Below are 17,979 nucleotides of genomic sequence, written 5' to 3'. Positions count from 1 at the left end.
TTTGGAACGGGTCCCATATGAGGAGAGATTAAAGAGGCTAGGACTTTTCAGCTTGGAAAAGAAGAGACTAAGGGGGGATATGATAGAGGTATATAAAATCATGAGTGATGTGGAAAAAGTGAATAAGGAAAAGTTATGTACTTGTTCCGTTAATATAAGAACTAGGGGCCACCAAATGAAATTAATGGGCAGCAGATTTAAAACAAATAAAAGGAAGTTCTTCACACAGCGCATAGTCAACTTGTGGCACTCCTTGCCTGATGAGGTTGTGAAAGCTAGGACTATAACAGCGTTTAAAAGAGAACTGGATAAATTAATGGAGGTTAAGTCCATTAATGGCTATTAGCCAGGATGGGTAAGGAATGGTGTCCCTAGCCTCTGTCAGAGGGTGGTGATGGATGGCAGAAGAGAGATCACTTGATCATTACCTGTTAGGTTCACTCCCTCTGGGGCACCTGGCATTGGCCACTGTCGGTAGACGGGATATAGGGCTGGATGGACCTTTGGTTTGACCCAGTACGGCCGTTCTTATGTTCTTATGAGAGCATAGCTGCTTATATTTCAAAAGGTTTTCCTGGGACACTCTTGGGGAAAAAAGTTGGGACTCCAGGAATCTCAAGGGGAAGTGCAGGGCAGAGCATGGCACTTTGATATCCTTGAGAATTACAGGCAGTTTCAGTCTGAGTGTCAGTTCTCATGGCCTTAAAGACTAAGCTGCCAGGAACCCAGCATTTTTCAGGAAGAGGCATTTTCACCCCTCCCTTCATGTCTTTAGGAGGCATCTCCCACACTCTGTCTCCCCACTGAGGAATAAGGTTGTGGAGAACTTCCCTCACAACAGGGGGCTTTCAGGCTTCTCCTGGGTCACTTTCCTGTGTTATTCTTCCCCATCCCAATCTCCTGGGTGGCCCCTTTTGTGCTCCTTGCTCATTTTCTATTTTATACATGAAAAATCAATCTTTTCCTTAAACGAATGCTCACTCTGTTCAAAGATCAGCCGTCCTGCCCTACTCCCCTCAATCAATTAAGTAACTGTTTATGTTACTCCAAAAATTCACTAATTATTTGATGTGAAAACTAACCTGCCACAGGCTGAATCCTGGGCTGCTGCCTGGTTACCTCCTAAAGCCTCACCAAAGCTAACTTTCCTCTATCTGCATGATAATCCCACTTGGTACTCAGGCCCGGGAGACGCGGGATGATCTGTATGTCTCTGTCTTGGTGCTCTGGCTCCCAAGCTAGGGTGTTGGGGTAGCTTATCAAAACCTGGGAGTGTCCCCGCTAAATCCAAATGATGGAGTAGCACAGTTGTAAAGGCTAGTAGCTAACTTGGCTATAAAACAGAATTGAAAGCCACTTCCGGTTCCCTCCTAAAAAATATGAGGGAAGGTAGCAATGGAATCCTGATCTAGAGGTGCTGAGCACCTACCGCTCCCCTTGACTTTATGTGGTGACTGCAAGTGTTCAGCAAAACTACTAATTAGGCCATTATTAATTAGGTGTCTAACTGTGGATTTTGGTACTTAATTTTAGGTCAAAATTTTCAAATTTGGGGAAAAGTTAAGACTATAACAAAGTTACCTGCTTCACTAGTTTGTGTTGGCTCTTGTTGTCTCAAACATTATGCCTACAGTACAGTTTTTTTAAACTCTTTCCAAAAATTCTTTTTCTTTAATTCTATGTTGCAAGAACTCTCTCGTGTTTCATTCGACATGTGTGTTCAGTGACTGTGAGTCCCGGGATTTGGGAATGGTGGCTTCCCAAAGCGAAGACAAGAGTGAAGGTGAAAAGGAGAGCAGTCACTTGTTAAATGCAGAGGCACTACGATCAGTCTTTCACCAGTCCGGAGCTGAAGGGAGTGACTTCAGGATGGTATGTACAGCTAGGGTGCAATTGTAGAGTAACTTTTTAAAATAAGTCTTAAAAATAACTATTGTAACTCATTTGGCCAAACCCTCTCTTTTAATAAAGTGAACTATATATTGGCAGGAAAGTGTAAGTGTGGTTGTGTGTGTTTTGAGTTTAAATTGTAGTAAGCTTCTTTGTTTGTTCATTTGTACTCCTTTGCCTGCCTGGCACTTTTCTCATTCCACCCCAAAATATTTATTTACCATCTCTCCCACAATAAGTAAAAACTGGTGTCTCTTTACAGTACTCCTTTTCACATGATGTCACAACCACAAATGTGTGAATTTTTAAAAATGGTATTTTGATAGAGAGGTGGTGTTGGATCCTGTCTGCATAGTTGCAACACCTTATACTTTATCAGGCTTTCTTATTACTACTGCCTCTCAACAGTGCTGTCTTACAAGAGTTGTAATGAACTAGTGGATCGAGCAAAGAGCTCATAGTATTCATGGTAGCAGTGTAGCTTTCCCTTTAAAAAGCAAAACAAAACTAGCTTTATGGGCCTGTGGAGCCCATGGTTGTCTCTCCTGCCTCAGACTCCGAATTGATTTGGGAAGCCTGGTATTGTCAGTGCTACTATCATTTAAAATAAGTTGTTTGCCCTTTTACTTGTGATTTTTAGGATAATCACGGTTATTTACAGTCAAAAGAACTAATCTCTCGGGTCTGTGAGAACCATGGCTGGATATTTCTTGAAGGCTTTTTGGGAAGTCTTCTGTCCACTTCATGAGTGTGGGAAAGGGGCCCTGCTGCCCAGGCTCCCCCGATGAATGTCAAGCTGCTGTAAGCTCCTTTTGAGAAGTAATTGTGACCTCTGGCAGCTTAGTAGTGAGAGAAAGCATGAAGTAGTGGCCAAAGCACAACACTAGCACCTCCTCTCCCCAGCTGCAGAGTGGAGCTGCTTCAGCCTAAAGGCTGTGAGAGGGGAAAAAAGGACTAGTGCATCCCCTGGTGCACTAGCTCGCAGGCAGTCCCTATGGAGCTGGGCTCTGGCACACAGTGGGGCTCTCATTGTCTTGCCTAGTGTTGCTCTTCCCTGGTGCAGTGGGACTGCATAGGTTCCTCCCCAAGGGCAGAATGGGGCAGGATTTGCCCCTTAAAGTAGATCTCCCGTGTCTATTACCACATTTTCTGGTCCAAAAGAAATCCTTATGAAAGAGGAAAATTGAGGGTATTTAATATTTTTTTGTATATTAGACCTTAAAAGCATACTGCTTGTTTTAAAACTTATCCTCTGGTTTCCAGTCCAGGGAACAAATAAAAGAAAGACTGTGGAATGACCATTTTGCGGAATATGGCAGAACTGTGTGCATGTTTCGCACAGAGAAGATTAGAAAACTTGTTGCAATGGGAATCCCAGAATCTTTACGAGGCAAACTCTGGCTTCTCTTTTCAGGTGAGAACTCTATAATACATCTTGGATATAGCCCGGATCCAGGGCTGAACGCAGCTACAGATGCAGTTAGGCAAGAAAGCTCCAAAAGATTGTCCTTCAGCAAAGGAAAACTGTGTCCAAACTAGACATTTTGGCATGTAATCCCATCACATTTTCTAGTAGGAAGGAAGGAAGGAGAGGTGCTCAGATACTGTGGGGATAGTATCCGTATAAATACCTAGGTAGAACAATAAGAGATTTTTATTTTATGTCTCATAATTGGTTAGTGGTGCGCAGAAATAATAGCAATTTTGTCAATGTAATTAGCAAAAAAATGCCATCACCTGTTTATGAAACAATGTTCTTCTTGAGGCAACAATTAGACTGTAATATAAGTATTGATTTAATCTTAGCTAAACCTAACTATTTTGAAGTTATGGCATCTTTAGGTCTGCAGTGCTGCTGCTTCCCTTAAAAAATTGGCAGGAATCTATAGCTGGAAAAGACTTACCAAGTAATTTCATTCATTGCCCTGTCTGAGTAGGATTGCAATGTGATCTCTAATTTATCGGGTCCAGTTTCAGACACATTTGCAAGGCTTAAATCCTTTTCTTTTTGGACATTACATTCAATACTGAATACATTTATCCCAGCAATGCTTTTAGCAGGGGATGTTTCACAGTACAAAGTCAGTACCAAGCTGGCTTTTCTTCTACTGTGTGATTTAGGCTTTAACAATAGCTTTTTCATTTTCTGTGCAAAAATTGCACCTTAGAAAATCACTGCTAGTATTTTAACTCCTTTTTAGGTTCAGGGGTTCACTAAATGCAAGTAATGTCTAATTTCATAGACCTTGGGGAAAAAAACCTCTTCACGTTTTTTCTTTTGACAATAATTCACTTAATGACATTATACCTGAAATCCTCATGTTTTCCTCTTACTGCTGCCTTCAGATGCTGTGACTGATCTTGCCTCCCATCCTGGTTACTACGGAAATTTAGTGGAGGCGTCAATGGGCAAGTGTTGCATGGCAACAGAGGAGATTGAACGGGACCTGCATCGCTCATTGCCTGAGCACCCAGCCTTCCAGAATGAAACTGGGATAGCAGCCTTGAGGAGAGTTCTGACAGCTTATGCACATAGGAACCCCAAAATAGGATACTGCCAGGTGAAGAATTATTAGCATGTAGAAAAGTATGTTGATGCGCTCGCTCTCTCTAGAGCAATTCTCTGCTTACTCAGTTTTGTTATCCCCTCAGTGGGTTTTGCAATGACTCTATTATAAATAACGTGCTTTGATTTGTTGCATACATAATAAAAGAATAATTTAAATGTTGTGTAGTTTTACTCTGAAAAATGAGGATGTAAGAATGGCCCTTTCTGACTCAGACTTGTTCCCTGTGTATGTTCAGAATTTTCATTGAGAGTCAAAAATAAATTCCCACTACTCTTGTTAGTGCTGAGTGCAAGTTATCTCATGCAGCGCTCAGCGAGTGAGCAAAGTAAACTGGCCTACAAAGATGAGCTTCACATAGGGGACCTGTGCAGGGATTTGGTGAGCTGAAATCCTCCTCTTCCCGGGCTGGTGGCAAGTACATAGCACCCGTGCAGTGTAATTACAACCTATTGGCTCTAATAATGTCTCCACCTCCCCTCCAGCCTCCTGAGTTCTGACCAGGGGAGTAGTGTAGTTCTAGACCCATGAGCCAGCTCCCTTATCTTCCATGCAGACACCTCTACAGAGGCAGAAAACCCATGTTATGACACAGTTGGATGCCCATTTTGCGTCTTGACAGATATAATGCTGTGTTTTCATGTGGGGCAACATGAACCATCTATGCAAGAGTGGCATGTATGAACTTGCAAATCGCCCTATGGCTTAAAGTCTTAGCTGGGTTGCAATAAGAGAATCAGTCTCTCTCTTCCCACCTCCTCCCTCCCCCCCCCCGGCCGAAAAAAAAAAAGGATATCTCCGCAGTAAGAAGAGCAGTGTTTTGTGGTAAGCTGTCAGACAGTGGGAGCCCTGGGGGTGAAAGGCATTTCTCCTGCCAATTAATTGATGTTTTATCTGAAAAGTTTTATTGTTGTTTTTTAAAGCAGCCCTGCTCTAGGAGCTTTTGGTGAAAGCGGGGGTTCTGCAACTAATAAATCCCATTTTCTTCTTTGACCTCATAACAGTCTATGAATATTTTGACCTCTGTGTTGTTGTTGTATGCCAAAGAGGAGGAAGCTTTTTGGCTGCTGGTTGCTGTGTGTGAGAGGATGCTGCCAGATTACTTTAATCACCGAGTGATAGGTAAGCTTGTCTCTCTCCCACTCTTTCATTGAAATATTACACTGGGAATGAGGGAGTGAAATACTGCAAGGCACCAGGATGAAAAAGAACTTGCAATTCTGATTTTGTTTACAGCTGTGCAGAATACCATCTGTGAACTGGTATGTGAGAGCACCATTTATATTTGTGTAATTGCTGTTTGCTCATTACAGATTTCACTGAGTCTATCTGAAATATTTGAAAATTAGTAAAAAAAATTTCTAAGGTACATCTTGGCTTTGCAGTCATTTTCTTTTGCTGATCAGGGAGATGCTCCATTTATACCGCAAGTGTTAAACTGTGCACATGTTTAATTAAAAACAGGCTAGCTACTTGCTAATCTTTGTTCCTGTAAAGTATTGAGTATTATTGGGATGTCTCCCCCAGCTGTATGGATGGCATATGTAAGGATATGCTGTGGTAGCTATTTCTTATCTGCCATGCTTGTGATCTCAGGATGCTGGAGGAAGATAGGATTGTATCTAAAATTACCCTGGAGAAAGAGCTGATCTCAGCCCTGTGTTTCTCAGGCTTCAGAGTATACAGCTGTGGGAGATACAACTTCCACCCTTTCTGCATCTTATGCTCTACAGTATGCCATGCAGGGTGTGTCTACTTGTTCTGCAGTATAGGTACCTTTAAGACACAGAAGGCCAAACTTTCAGAAATGTGCATTTAAGTTGCTTGTGTGAAAAGGTGTAACTACATGCACAGCGCTTGGCTGCAGATGCAATGGCCCGTTTTATACACTAATCTTAGGCATGTACTCTATATATATATATATTCCATTATTTGCACTCACTTGTCCTTCCCTAACTGTTTTTAAATGGAAGCTATTTGCTTTATGTTGAGTTTTATTCATTTTTCTGTCTTTACTGCTAGCCTTAGTGCTTAGCTATACCATCTGCCATTGTATCCCCTGGTCACTGAATAGGGATAAGTGCAGGCAGTTAGTTTAAGTTAGAGGAGTATTGCTCTAGGGTCAGCTAGTAAAAAGGTTAATGGTGTGGTAGCGGATACTCCCTACACAGTGGCAATGTGTTTCATTCTCAGCTGGTGATTAGGCACCGTTGTGTCCCCATCAGTCAGAACCTGCTCCTCAACGGCGAACATGGCTTTCACTACCATTTTGAATCTGACGACTTGCAGGTCTGCCTCTCAACTCTAGATTTGCCTCCTTCCATCCAAACTCAAATCTCAGCCTGTCTTTCTGATATCTCCTTGTGGTATCTCCATCAACTAAGGGCTTGTCTTCACTGCAGAGTTAACTTGGGCTTTTGCTCAGATGTTTTCCCTAACTTGATTCCTGTCCACACAAAACTCTGTTACCTAAGCGGAGTGATGCTTTACACCCAAGGTTTCAGAGTAGCAGCCGTGTTAGTCTGTATCCGCAAAAAGAAGAACAGGAGTACTTGTGGCACCTTAGAGACTTCAGCTGGCTAAAGAAGGAGCCTCTCCACTCCCCCCCCAGGATACTTGAAGGAGACTGAAACAAAGGACAGTAACTATAGGGGGTGTGAGTGATTGCTGGACCCAGGCTAAAAGGAGATTAGCCTGTAAAAGGGAGCACTCTTAGTCTCTAAGGTGCCACAAGTACTCCTGTTCTTCTTTTTACACCCAAGCTAGCTGGGCCATCCTGGGCTCTAGGCTAAAATTCCAGTGCTGCTTACATTCAGGCTGATTTCCTGCCCACTTTGTGCTGTGGACGTAGGCTAAACCACTTGAATGCTTGTATTGCTCCAGTGCCTTCACACAATTCTTCCTGTGTGCCCAGGCCAGACAAGTTCTCCCACAATTCACTGGGAAAGAATTATAGCTCATTTTACTGCAGCACTAAGAACGCTGTGACATATTCTTAGAAGTCCTGATCCAATGGCTGCAAGTTGAAGCTAGACAAATTCAGACTGGAAATAAGGTGTAAATTTTTAACAGTGAAAGTAATTAACCACTGGAACAATTTACCAAGGGTCACGAAGGATTCTCCATCACTGACAATTTTTAAATCAAGATTGGATGTTTTTTTCCTAAAAGCTCTGCTCTAGGAATTATCGTGCAGAGTTCTACAGCCTGTGATATGCAGGAGGTCAGACTAGATGATCACAATGGTCCCTTCTGGCCTTGGAATCTATTAAAAACCTGAGTGCTCAGACCTAGGTGCCAATAGCCCAAGTTCAGTCTGCATTGAAGACATGCCCTAGCCCTTAACATGACCAAAGGGGAATTCCTGATCTTCCTCCGCCCTCCCTCTCCCTACCTCCCCGCAAAATAGGTCAGATAACAATGTTATTCTTCCTGTTGCTCAATTTTGTAATCTTGGCTTCATCTTTCACTTGGCCCTCTCTGCTGACTGTCATATCCAGGCCTTGTCTAAAAGTTATTGCTTCTTCCTGTACAACATTTCCAAGATCTAAACTTGCCACTCTGCCAAAATTCTTGTCCAAGCTTTGATCATCTTGCTCCATAAATTCTGTAATCTCTTTCTCTCTGACCTTGACCCCCTCTTTGGCATGTGACAGTAACACATCCAGTCAAAATCCAGCTGCTAAAATTGTTGCACTGACTGTGCCACACACAGCCCTTAACTCCCTCCCTGACTGCACCAGAGACACTTCTTGCTCTTACTTTCAGAAATTAGCCTTGCCATGTGTACCTGACTGTTTATCTTTATTGTGAGGCCCTCTCCCTCTTACTCTCCTCCACTGATGGCAGCCTTGATTACCTGAGTCTGCTACAAGCACTTTTCTTCATGCCACCCCCCTCTGAGCCATAGCCACTTCCTCCTCCAAGTACTTCCTCCAAACTCACCTTTTCTGTGTTGCTTACAGCCAACTGTAACCCCAATAATGGCTAGGCAGGTGGCAAGCTGTGAACACTGCTCCTGGTTGATTGAGAATTGTGTGTATCCGTTATTTTTTTTGTTACCTTGTTTCCCCCATCTCCCACCATGACCTGTTGGTCTTCTCTATTTGTTATGTCTTGTCTGTGGCTTTCATCTTCTGTTTGTACCATGCTTTAGGACAGTGAGGACCTGGGTTCAGTTACTGGCTCTGCCACAGCCTTCCTGTATGATCTTGGGCAAGTCACTTTGCCCCTCTTTGTCTCAGTTTCCCATCTGTAAAATGGGGATAATAGCACTTCCCTCCCTCATGGGGTGTTGTATGGGTAAATACATTAAAGGTGCTCAGATACTCCTGTTATGGGGGCCATAAAAGTACCTTAAATAGACCTGGTGGGCCACTGCCACAATTTAAACATTACTAATAACCTGGCCTTTTGTAAAATGTACAGCACTTCATGTATATCTAATGTTAAACTTCTGACTTCACAAATCTGCTATCTATCCTCCATGCTGTCTCTCAGGCACAAAATGCCTTCTCTACACTTGTTTGCCAAGCTACCTCTGCCTCCTCATTCAGATCCTTCCTAAAAACCCACTCTGCCTCATTGCCCGAGAGAGTTAGGATAAACACACACCAACTTAATGGAACTGTCAAATGGAGTCCATGTTTTGCTGAGTAATTGTGATCTTATTGTCACCCGTTCCCTTCCTCCTCTCTTTTCCCTTCTCTTTTTGTCTGTTTATGGTCCTCACGTGATGAATAATGTCTGAGTTAGATGGCATGCGCTGCGAGGTGGGGATTGTGTCTTTCTTGTTTCTCAAGAGCTCTTAGCTCTCAAATTATTATAATCATCTTTGGATCAGGGTTGGATCTGACCATCTCACATGGTAGCATAATTTGCATACTCCCCATCTCTACTAGGGTGCCTCCTTATGACTTAATGTAGAAAGTGCTTAAAAAACAAAATTGCTGTGTCCAGTGCTTTGGGATTTGGGTATGAAAGCTGAAGCTTTGGGCTTCCTGTCTCAGGAGATGCAGGATGTGCTCTGCGTTTGGGCAGTAGAAGTTTTGAGTGATGTATCATGGAGATTTGTATAGCATGATTTTAAAGCCAGGAATTTCATAGCAAGCAGAACTTTCTGATAAGGAGAGGACAATCTGGGCTGGGAGGAGAAACGTGGGTTGCGTGAAATAACTGCAGACAGACAGAATACAGAAAATGACTGGCAAAGAGAACTCCTTTTTGTATACAGTAAACATCTTTAATCCAAGGCCCTGGTCTTGCATATCTGATTTGCTACCATGGATTCTTTACGCATGTGAAGTCACATTGACTCCAGTGAAGCTATTCATGGGCACAGGGGTGTGGGCTAGTAGATAAGATTGCAGGATCAGGGCCTGAATGTGCTCCATATAGAAAGATTGTCTTTAAGGCACCAAGGAAAACTTACACCTGGGAATGATAGGAAATTACTATTTTTTTTTTAAACATCCTACTTTTTACCAAATAAATACTTCCTCCAAGAGCAGTTTTTTGTTTTCCACTCTAGTGCAGCTGCTCTCCTGCTCATTTTTTTTGCACTTGGTGTGTGTTTGGAGTGCTGAACTATGTACCCCGGAAGGAAGGGTTTTTTTGCTTCATTTTTATTGCATAAATCCCAAGTTGAACAGTAAGCAGCTTTTAAAACTGTTCTTGCTAGCACTTAGGTATAAAATTGTCTGTAGCCAAAAGCAGCTACAGCTGCTATTATTATTTTATAGCACCCGAAAGGGTGCTAGGCACTTAACAGAAAATGACAAAGGCCTTGTGCAAAAGAACTTACAATAAGTAGTATAGACACAACATGATGGGTGGGGGACGAGATTTATCACTGTAGGATAATATGGTTACTCACGTCAGGTGCGTACACATCTTGGTGGTTCAGATTTCATTTTGTTGATTTGGCAGCTGTTAACTGTAGATCTCAACAAATCCTTTAGCCTCAGCTAACCCTGTGGTTTCATTGTGACTTACAGGTGCTCAGGTAGACCAGTCAGTCTTCGAAGAGCTAATAAAGGAGCGACTTCCAGAACTGGCTGAACACATGAAAGATCTGTCCACCTTGGCTTCCATTTCCCTTTCATGGTTCCTTACCCTGTTCCTCAGCATCATGCCCCTAGAAAGTGCTGTGAATGTGGTAGACTGCTTCTTCTACGATGGAATCAAAGCCATTTTCCAGTTGGGCTTGGCTATTCTTGAAGCCAATGCAGCAGAACTATGTAACAGCAAGGATGATGGACATGCCTTGATGATTCTTAGCAGGTGGTCTCCTCTGTCTGAACTTCAAATTATATAGTACTTTCAAATTGCTCTGCTTTAAAACTAATACAAAGGAATGTGGCTACTGTATCAATAGTAAGAGAAGAATAGATTTAAATTTTTTATTAAAGTTAATGTTTAAAATTAAATATACAAAAGTTAAGAGGGAAGTTACTGTACATCTGGGGTCAGGCTTGGGTTAAGGGGGGTTACAGGTATCAGTTGCAAGGATGAAGAGATACATACATATCGCATAACTGGCATAGACCCAGATTAGGGTGCAAGGGTTTTTAAAGTGTCAGTGGATAAGTAGGCTCGGGTACGCCACCCATGGAATGAATAGAGTCCAAGTCAGTAGCAGTGTAGCGGATAAGTACGTGGGTCGGGTGCGTCCCTTGGTTCGTCAGGGATAGTATAGGCATATGCAGCAGCGTCTAATTCAAGTTCGTCTTGTTGCTGCTGTCCCATCAGTGTCTGATCTCAACAAAAGATTTAGGAAATTTGGCTAATAGAGCCCCAATGAAATTTCCTGGCAATACTGAGAGAAGCAGGGGACTGCGTCAATGTGTACTATTTACTGATGCGCTTAGCTTCTTCCCTTGACTGAAGAGCTTCTTGTCCCAGACTTTGTGGAGACAGAAACGTTCTTCCTTGGGGGGTGTCTGCCTTCAGTTATTGGCTAGATCACAATTATAGTGTGAGTAATAGTCAAGGCATTTTGAAAAGCTTAGTAGCATAAAAACCTGTATATTTCCATTATGTCTGAGCCAGAAGACCATGCTTACTTATTACTCTGCTCACAGCATACACAGTGAAGTAATCTGTGTTTGTATTGCTTTGTTCTCTTTAGGTTTTTAGATCACGTTCAAAATGAGGAAAGCCCTCTACCTCCAATCGGTAATCACCATGCCTTTTTTAGCGATGATCAGGAGCCCTGTCCAGTGACTGAAATAGCTGATCTGATCCGTGATTCCTATGAGGTAAAATAAAACTTGATATCTCCTGGATTTTCTGTGATACTTAAATAACAGTGTGAGTTTCCATAGCATAACCCTCTGGTAATTCAGCCCCTCGATAAGGTGCTCAGATACCACAATGATGGGTATGGTGTAAATACCTAGTTGGGTCAATAAACTAGAGACTAAATATATTGAAACACTTTCATTTTTCTAGGACTAATACTACTATGCACTTTTTACATTTTCAGAAAAGTTAAAAAATCTATTTCTGTATTCTAGAAATTCGGAGACCACTCTGTGGAACAGATAGAGCATATGCGCTATAAACACAGGATTCGTGTTCTACAAAACCATGAGGATACAACCAAACAAAATGTAGTGAGTAGAATTTTCTAGCACTTAGGGTTTTTTTAAACTACTATTACTCTAATTAAGCTTGCTTTAAATTTAAAAAGGCACCTCAGTGTGAGTTAAGGGTGATCTGTTATCTGATGTTTTTTGGCCTCCATGCTTTTTTGCACTTGTATTCATAATGTCCCTAATATAGATTTAAAGGGCGGGAGGGGACTGGAAGACATATGGAACCATAAATGTTTCAGTTCTTGGCTGTCCTTTTTCACTGTGTAAAGTACAATGTGGGAGTGCCCATTTCTTGACCATGCCATTTATATCAGTGCTGGTATTCACCACTGTGCTTTTCCCTTCTTTTCCTTTCAGCTCAGAGTTGTCATCCCAGATGTTTCAATTCTTCCTGAAGAGTTAGAGGAACTATATGACTTGTTTAAGGTTGGTATGTTTGGAAAGTAGAGGGATGAAGACAGAAAGCTCCAGTGTTCTATCGGTTTAGTTTGTAGACCATTATTTGGCCTTATACTAGTTTCAGTGAAGAACTGCGGAAAGAGGGAGTTACAGTATTATCAGTGGTGCTGTCATTTGGATAAGATGTTAAACTGCACCTTGCTGTTTTTCTCCCTTCAGGTGGCTGTTCAGCTAGATTATAAAGAGCAAATGTAACGATCATTTAAGACAGTGGGGCTCGGATTGGGTCCCAAGGACCTCATGACACTTCTTAAAAGAGCCAAGAATAACTTCATGACACTTAAAAGAGCACAAGATAACCTTAGCATGCCCTTTCTACCCTGTAGTACAAAAAAGGACTGCGTAAAATCAGGTTCTGTTGTATTCTAGCAAATTCTGTCTGCACACAGGTTTAATAATGCACAGCTCTTCAACTTGTGTTCTCTGTGCTGAGCAGCAAAAAACTCAAGTACCAAAAAACCCCCTTCACTTTCTTAGTCTTAATGTTCTTTAGAGGCCAGTCCTCACCTCTCAGTAAAAAAATTAACCTGGAGTCCTTTCCATTTACTTACAATTTCCTGGGCTTTGACAAGTTTATAAATAATTTATTTAATTGCCTTGTTCCTAATTTAATTTCCTGGATTTGGGTTATTCTCTTTGAAACAGTTCTTTTTTTAGTAATGATGTGATATTTACCTGACTCCGTTTGTCTGTGTATTGTTTACCTTACAGCAATAACTATTGGGTAATTGGGAGAAAATATTGTAAAACTCTTACTAGTTTTGAAAATGTTACCTACTAATTACCCATGGGAAATCATGAGACAATTTGTCTGATTTGAGACTTGAACAGTGTTTTTTTCCTTAGGAATTGTCTTGGTATCATCAGACCTACAAAAAGAGGTTAACAGTTCCAGCATACCTTGATATGAATATTTAAGTCTGTATCAACTACTATTCTTAATAATTTATGTAATAATGTTTTCTTTTCTACGGCTTCTGATTCCTTTTAGAGAGAACATCTAATGAGCTGCTACTGGCAAGGGATGAGACCTGTAATTCTGCGACATGACCCAAGTCGGCCTTATGCTGAGCAGTACAGAATAGACTCTCAGCAGTTCACTAACCTTTATAAACTTGTCTCACCATGGACGTGTGGGGAACACACTCAAATTGTAGCTGAAAGAACATTCCGACTTCTGGATGAAAATATGGACCATCTCATCGAATTCAAAGGATTTGCTAGCTGTTTAGGTAGCTACCTTTGCGACAATCCAACTGGCACTTGGGCTCGGCTGGTGGCGGGATGGGATGCAGGGCGGCCTGGCTTCAGTTAGCATGCCAAAGTGAGAGAAGGACATCTTTTTCTTGAGTACAGTTTAACTAATCTCTCTTTTGTACTGATTTCACTTTGAAGTAATCAGAATTGTAAGGCAACCTAAGGACCTGATTGAAAAATCATATTAAAATGCTTCACCGTTCTCAATCACCAGAAGTTTTACTTTTGCTAGGAAAAACTTTTAGAAGACGTACCACGTTTAAAATTTTCTAAACATTCTTTTCTATTTGGAGATTACGAAATCCCCTTTTCTCCCATGTTAGTTTCTCCCCCAACCCCCAGTTGAGAGAGCTGCTGCCTAGTATCTTTTGTGTTTCATAATCCATTTAGTCTTTATATAACTAGAGGGCAGAACAGTAGAGAATCTCAGCCCACCTAGGGTCTAGCTTTGGGGGCCTTATTTTTCTCTTATACAGCAACCTCCTGCCTACCCCCTCTTTCCCCGTACACAGGCTGTGCTTGGATCGCCAAAATTATAACCTGACCTGGAGGGAACTTGACTCCTTTGCTCGGGTATGCCTGAGATGCAATTAGTGTCTGAATGGCATGAGGCTGTGCACCTCCATATCTTGCCAAAGTTGAAACTGCCTTACCTGTAGTGGGATACCAAATCCAGTATTCAGACCTAGATCTCCTCACTTAATGTCTAGAACTGATTTTTGATACGGAGCTGAGCTACTGTATAACTCTTAACGTGAGCTGATGTGACTAGTTTAAAAAACCCTTCACAATGTTTTGAGTGAATTAAACATTAGTACCTTGTCTGCATTGGTTATTTAAATAAAATAGGGGAGCCCTCACTGCTCTGCTTATCCTACAAGACTGTCGTGGAGGTGTATGGGAAATATTAAGAGGAAAATGGTGGCCCTCCAAATGAGGGCATGGTTTTGTTCAGCTGTGGCAATATACAGCCTCTACTAGGCCACTTTGCATTCTTGCCAATATTTCTAGATTAGATGTGTTTCATGTTTAGTAACAGTAAGCCCTACACACTAGCTGGTCACTTGCTGGTCTTAAATATTTCATTTTAATACACTGGCTGCATGTACATACGAACATTCTGTTGTACTTAAAGAACTCCTGATTATTTTAAACTCTGGAAGTAAATGTTCTGGTGCACTGTTTATTTTCCTCTTGTAGATGTTATGTATAATGGAGAAATGAATGAAAAGATAAACCTGTTATACAGGCTGCACATCCCTCCTGGTAAGAAATTTGAAAGGAAAAGATCATCCTCCCTTCCTCTCCCAGTCCCCATAAACAGACTTTATGGGAAGCAGAAGTTGCAGAATGAATATACATGGCTGCCCTCAACTGAGAAGCTGTGCACTCTACATTTCTAATGGTGCTAGTTAGTTACAATTTTTAAAAATTCCAGTCTACGCTCTTCTTCGCTTAATTTTGAAATTTTGGGTGTCTTCCTATAAATAAGGTGGCTTACAGCTGCTATACTCTGAGATGTCTTGCAATCGATTCTGGGCCTTTTTCCATACAGGAGGTAGTTGTTCTAAGGGGTTGGTACTCTATTTTTATTGAAAAGATTTGCTGCATGCAGTACTGGTTTGACCTTGCAGAGATACAATCCCAGTCTAACATTTGATTAGGTGATCAGAGTTTGAGTAATATTTTATACAGTGTGTGAAGCTTTTTGTTAATGTGTTACTCTTAGCAACATTTCCTGCTATTCCATTACAATAAGCTGCTTGTTTTCACACAAGCATAAAGTCTGATACAACTAGGCAATGCTGAAATAACAATCACCTGCAAAGATCACCTTTAGTATAAATGCTAGTTTTTTTCCTGAGCTCAGAGGATTAAAATGTGATAAAGCTCTTAGTTATTAATGCACCATGTGAAGGATCACTAACTCTCTCAATTTATTTAATTTTTTTTGGTAGCTCTCACAGAAAATGAGAGAGACAGTCAGTCACCACTGAAGAATCCTTTATTGTCTACTTCGAGGCCACTAGTATTTGGAAAAACAAATGGTATGTGCTGTCAAATTTATAAAATTGTTAGTATAATTATGTACATAGAGCTGTCCAGCTCTGAGTTCATTATTGGTCAAGTTTTTTCTCCTCTCCAGTTTCTGGTTTTTATTTGAATTTGTTGCATTGGACTTAAAACTAATGTTTGTGTTTTTCCCCCACCCAAGGTGATACAGTAGATTACCAGAAGCAACTGAAGCAGATGCTTAAAGATTTAGCCAAAGAGAAGGATACTAAAACTGAAAAAGCAATGCCAAAAATGAGCCAGGTATTCTATATTGAGGATGTAATTTTAAATAAGGGTGGGAAATACCTTTTAAAAATGTCTGAGCCCAACTGTGCAGCTCTTTCTAATGGCAGGTACTACAAACAAACTTAAATTACTCCGTGTACTAGATTCAAAATTTGAACTAGTTTGGACCAGGTGAAGCTAATCCAAAAGGGCCCTTGACCAACCCACCAGCAACTCTTGTAAATTGAGAGCCCATGTACCTCCACTGGCTGCAAATACACTAACGTAGTACTGGGAAAGAGGTAATTTCTCAAATAGCTAGATCCAAGCCATATCTATGTTTTACACAGGCCAAAACCAACAAGCAGTTAATGCAAATCCCAGATCACTTGTGTTGTGCTTGTGTTGTGAAGATGTCACCCCATCCCAAGGCTAATCACACACTGCCCATTCCCATGAAATCCTAATCTCCCTCTCCAGACTCCCACCCACACACACTCTCTCTCTCTCTGGAGGCGCTCTCATTCTCTCACTCACACAGACGGCTTGTATGAAATCCAGTCTGTCATATTAAATTAGGAAAGTATTACTAACTGCCAGAGTATGTCCTGGTAACTTTTTTTTCAACATTTTGTCAAACGGCTAAAAGTCTTTAAATTTGTAGCAAGAGTTTACAAATGAGGATGCTTCTGCATGGTACTCTAAAATCCTCTCACCTTATACTTACTGCCCAAACTTTTACAGCTATTGTACTGTATCTGTGATATGGTGTGATCAGTAATTTGACCTCTTACAATAATTTCCCCTTGCCTATTAGAGGGAATTCATCCAGTTCTGCAAAACCTTGTACAGCATGTTTCATGAAGATCCTGAGGAAAACTCTTTATATCAAGCCATTGCCACTGTGACCACTTTACTACTTCAGATTGGAGAAGTGGGTCAAAGAAGTAGCAGCTTGGGGAGTGGATCAGATGAATTTACTGAGGATGTACATTCTGAGGCCTCGGCCTCAGACCAGGATACTGTTTTTACTGACACTGTGAAGACTACTCATAAAGAGACTCCATCTTTACCTGTGACTGAAGGGAACTGGATTATCTCCTTCGAACAAATTTTAGCATCACTTTTGACTGAACAGTCACTAGTAAATTTCTTTGAAAAGCCTTTAGAACTGAAACCAAAACTGGAGAATGCAAAGCTAAATCAGTACTGTCTCAAAACAAATGGAATGAGTGACCAGTCACTAGCGGAACACATGAAACTAAATACACAGTAGCAAAGTTGCCTGAAACTGACTGCACTGAAGTTACACCAAAGCGACGTGTTGCAAAGGCTGGCTTTTAGTTAGCAGTGCACTGTTTTGTTTGCTCCTCAGTTTGAGAGCTTTAAAAGCTAAAGGGTGTGTAGTTTGTGCTATTGATTTATTAAATATGTTCTTGTTTTGAATGTAAAAGGAAACATCTGTCTGCACTGTGAAGACACTGCAGACCCATTACATATTGGGAGAGCAGAAGCTGGCTCCAGTAGTTTTGTTACAGAGTTTTTGTTTTTAATTGGGGAAAACCCTCCTCAGCTGTCTGTTTATGTGGTGATTTTTTTTTTTTTTTTTGCGCACTAATCCTGAAGACTTGTTTCAATGCTGGTAATTGAAACTTAATATTTTTGATTGTATTCAGATCTGTATGTCTTGCTAATCTTAAGTGTACATGGACTGCTTCTGATGTTCTGTGAAAACATGCACTTTTCAATTAAACCTTTTTGTACTGGACTTTACCCTAAGCAGGGGGACTGTATCAACTCTTCAACTAAAGGCAATACCCATGAGGTAAGCGCAGGACACTCACTCTAACCCTTCTATGTAAAGGGTACTTTTCAAAGTGGGGGGGTTTGTAGACCATACTGCACAACTTACTCTTCATGTTTTTCTA

General features: G+C 41.2%; 1 protein-coding gene across 5 annotated transcripts in view; it reads left to right on the top strand.

The window, feature by feature from the left end:
• The window catches only part of TBC1D8 (TBC1 domain family member 8), an 81,847-nt gene extending 64,023 nt beyond the window's left edge, over positions 1-17,824 (top strand). For 4 of the 5 annotated variants that reach the window (XM_034757985.1, XM_034757983.1, XM_034757988.1 and 1 more), the window contains exons 8-20: positions 1,690-1,872; positions 3,154-3,304; positions 4,237-4,451; positions 5,462-5,579; positions 10,454-10,739; positions 11,587-11,716; positions 11,975-12,073; positions 12,413-12,481; positions 13,506-13,746; positions 14,972-15,037; positions 15,730-15,819; positions 15,987-16,087; positions 16,869-17,824. In XM_034757985.1, the coding sequence (XP_034613876.1) occupies positions 1,690-1,872; positions 3,154-3,304; positions 4,237-4,451; positions 5,462-5,579; positions 10,454-10,739; positions 11,587-11,716; positions 11,975-12,073; positions 12,413-12,481; positions 13,506-13,746; positions 14,972-15,037; positions 15,730-15,819; positions 15,987-16,087; positions 16,869-17,327 (2,208 nt within the window). In that variant the 3' untranslated portion in view covers positions 17,328-17,824. The remainder of the gene's footprint in view (positions 1-1,689; positions 1,873-3,153; positions 3,305-4,236; positions 4,452-5,461; positions 5,580-10,453; positions 10,740-11,586; positions 11,717-11,974; positions 12,074-12,412; positions 12,482-13,505; positions 13,747-14,971; positions 15,038-15,729; positions 15,820-15,986; positions 16,088-16,868) is intronic. The other variant, XM_034757986.1, reaches the window with a different exon arrangement.
• The last annotated feature ends 155 nt before the right edge of the window (positions 17,825-17,979 follow it).

The sequence above is a fragment of the Trachemys scripta genome, chromosome 1 (assembly GCF_013100865.1).
Source record: "Trachemys scripta elegans isolate TJP31775 chromosome 1, CAS_Tse_1.0, whole genome shotgun sequence".
Taxonomy (NCBI): domain Eukaryota; kingdom Metazoa; phylum Chordata; order Testudines; family Emydidae; genus Trachemys; species Trachemys scripta.
This window is presented reverse-complemented; position numbering and strand designations above follow the sequence as displayed.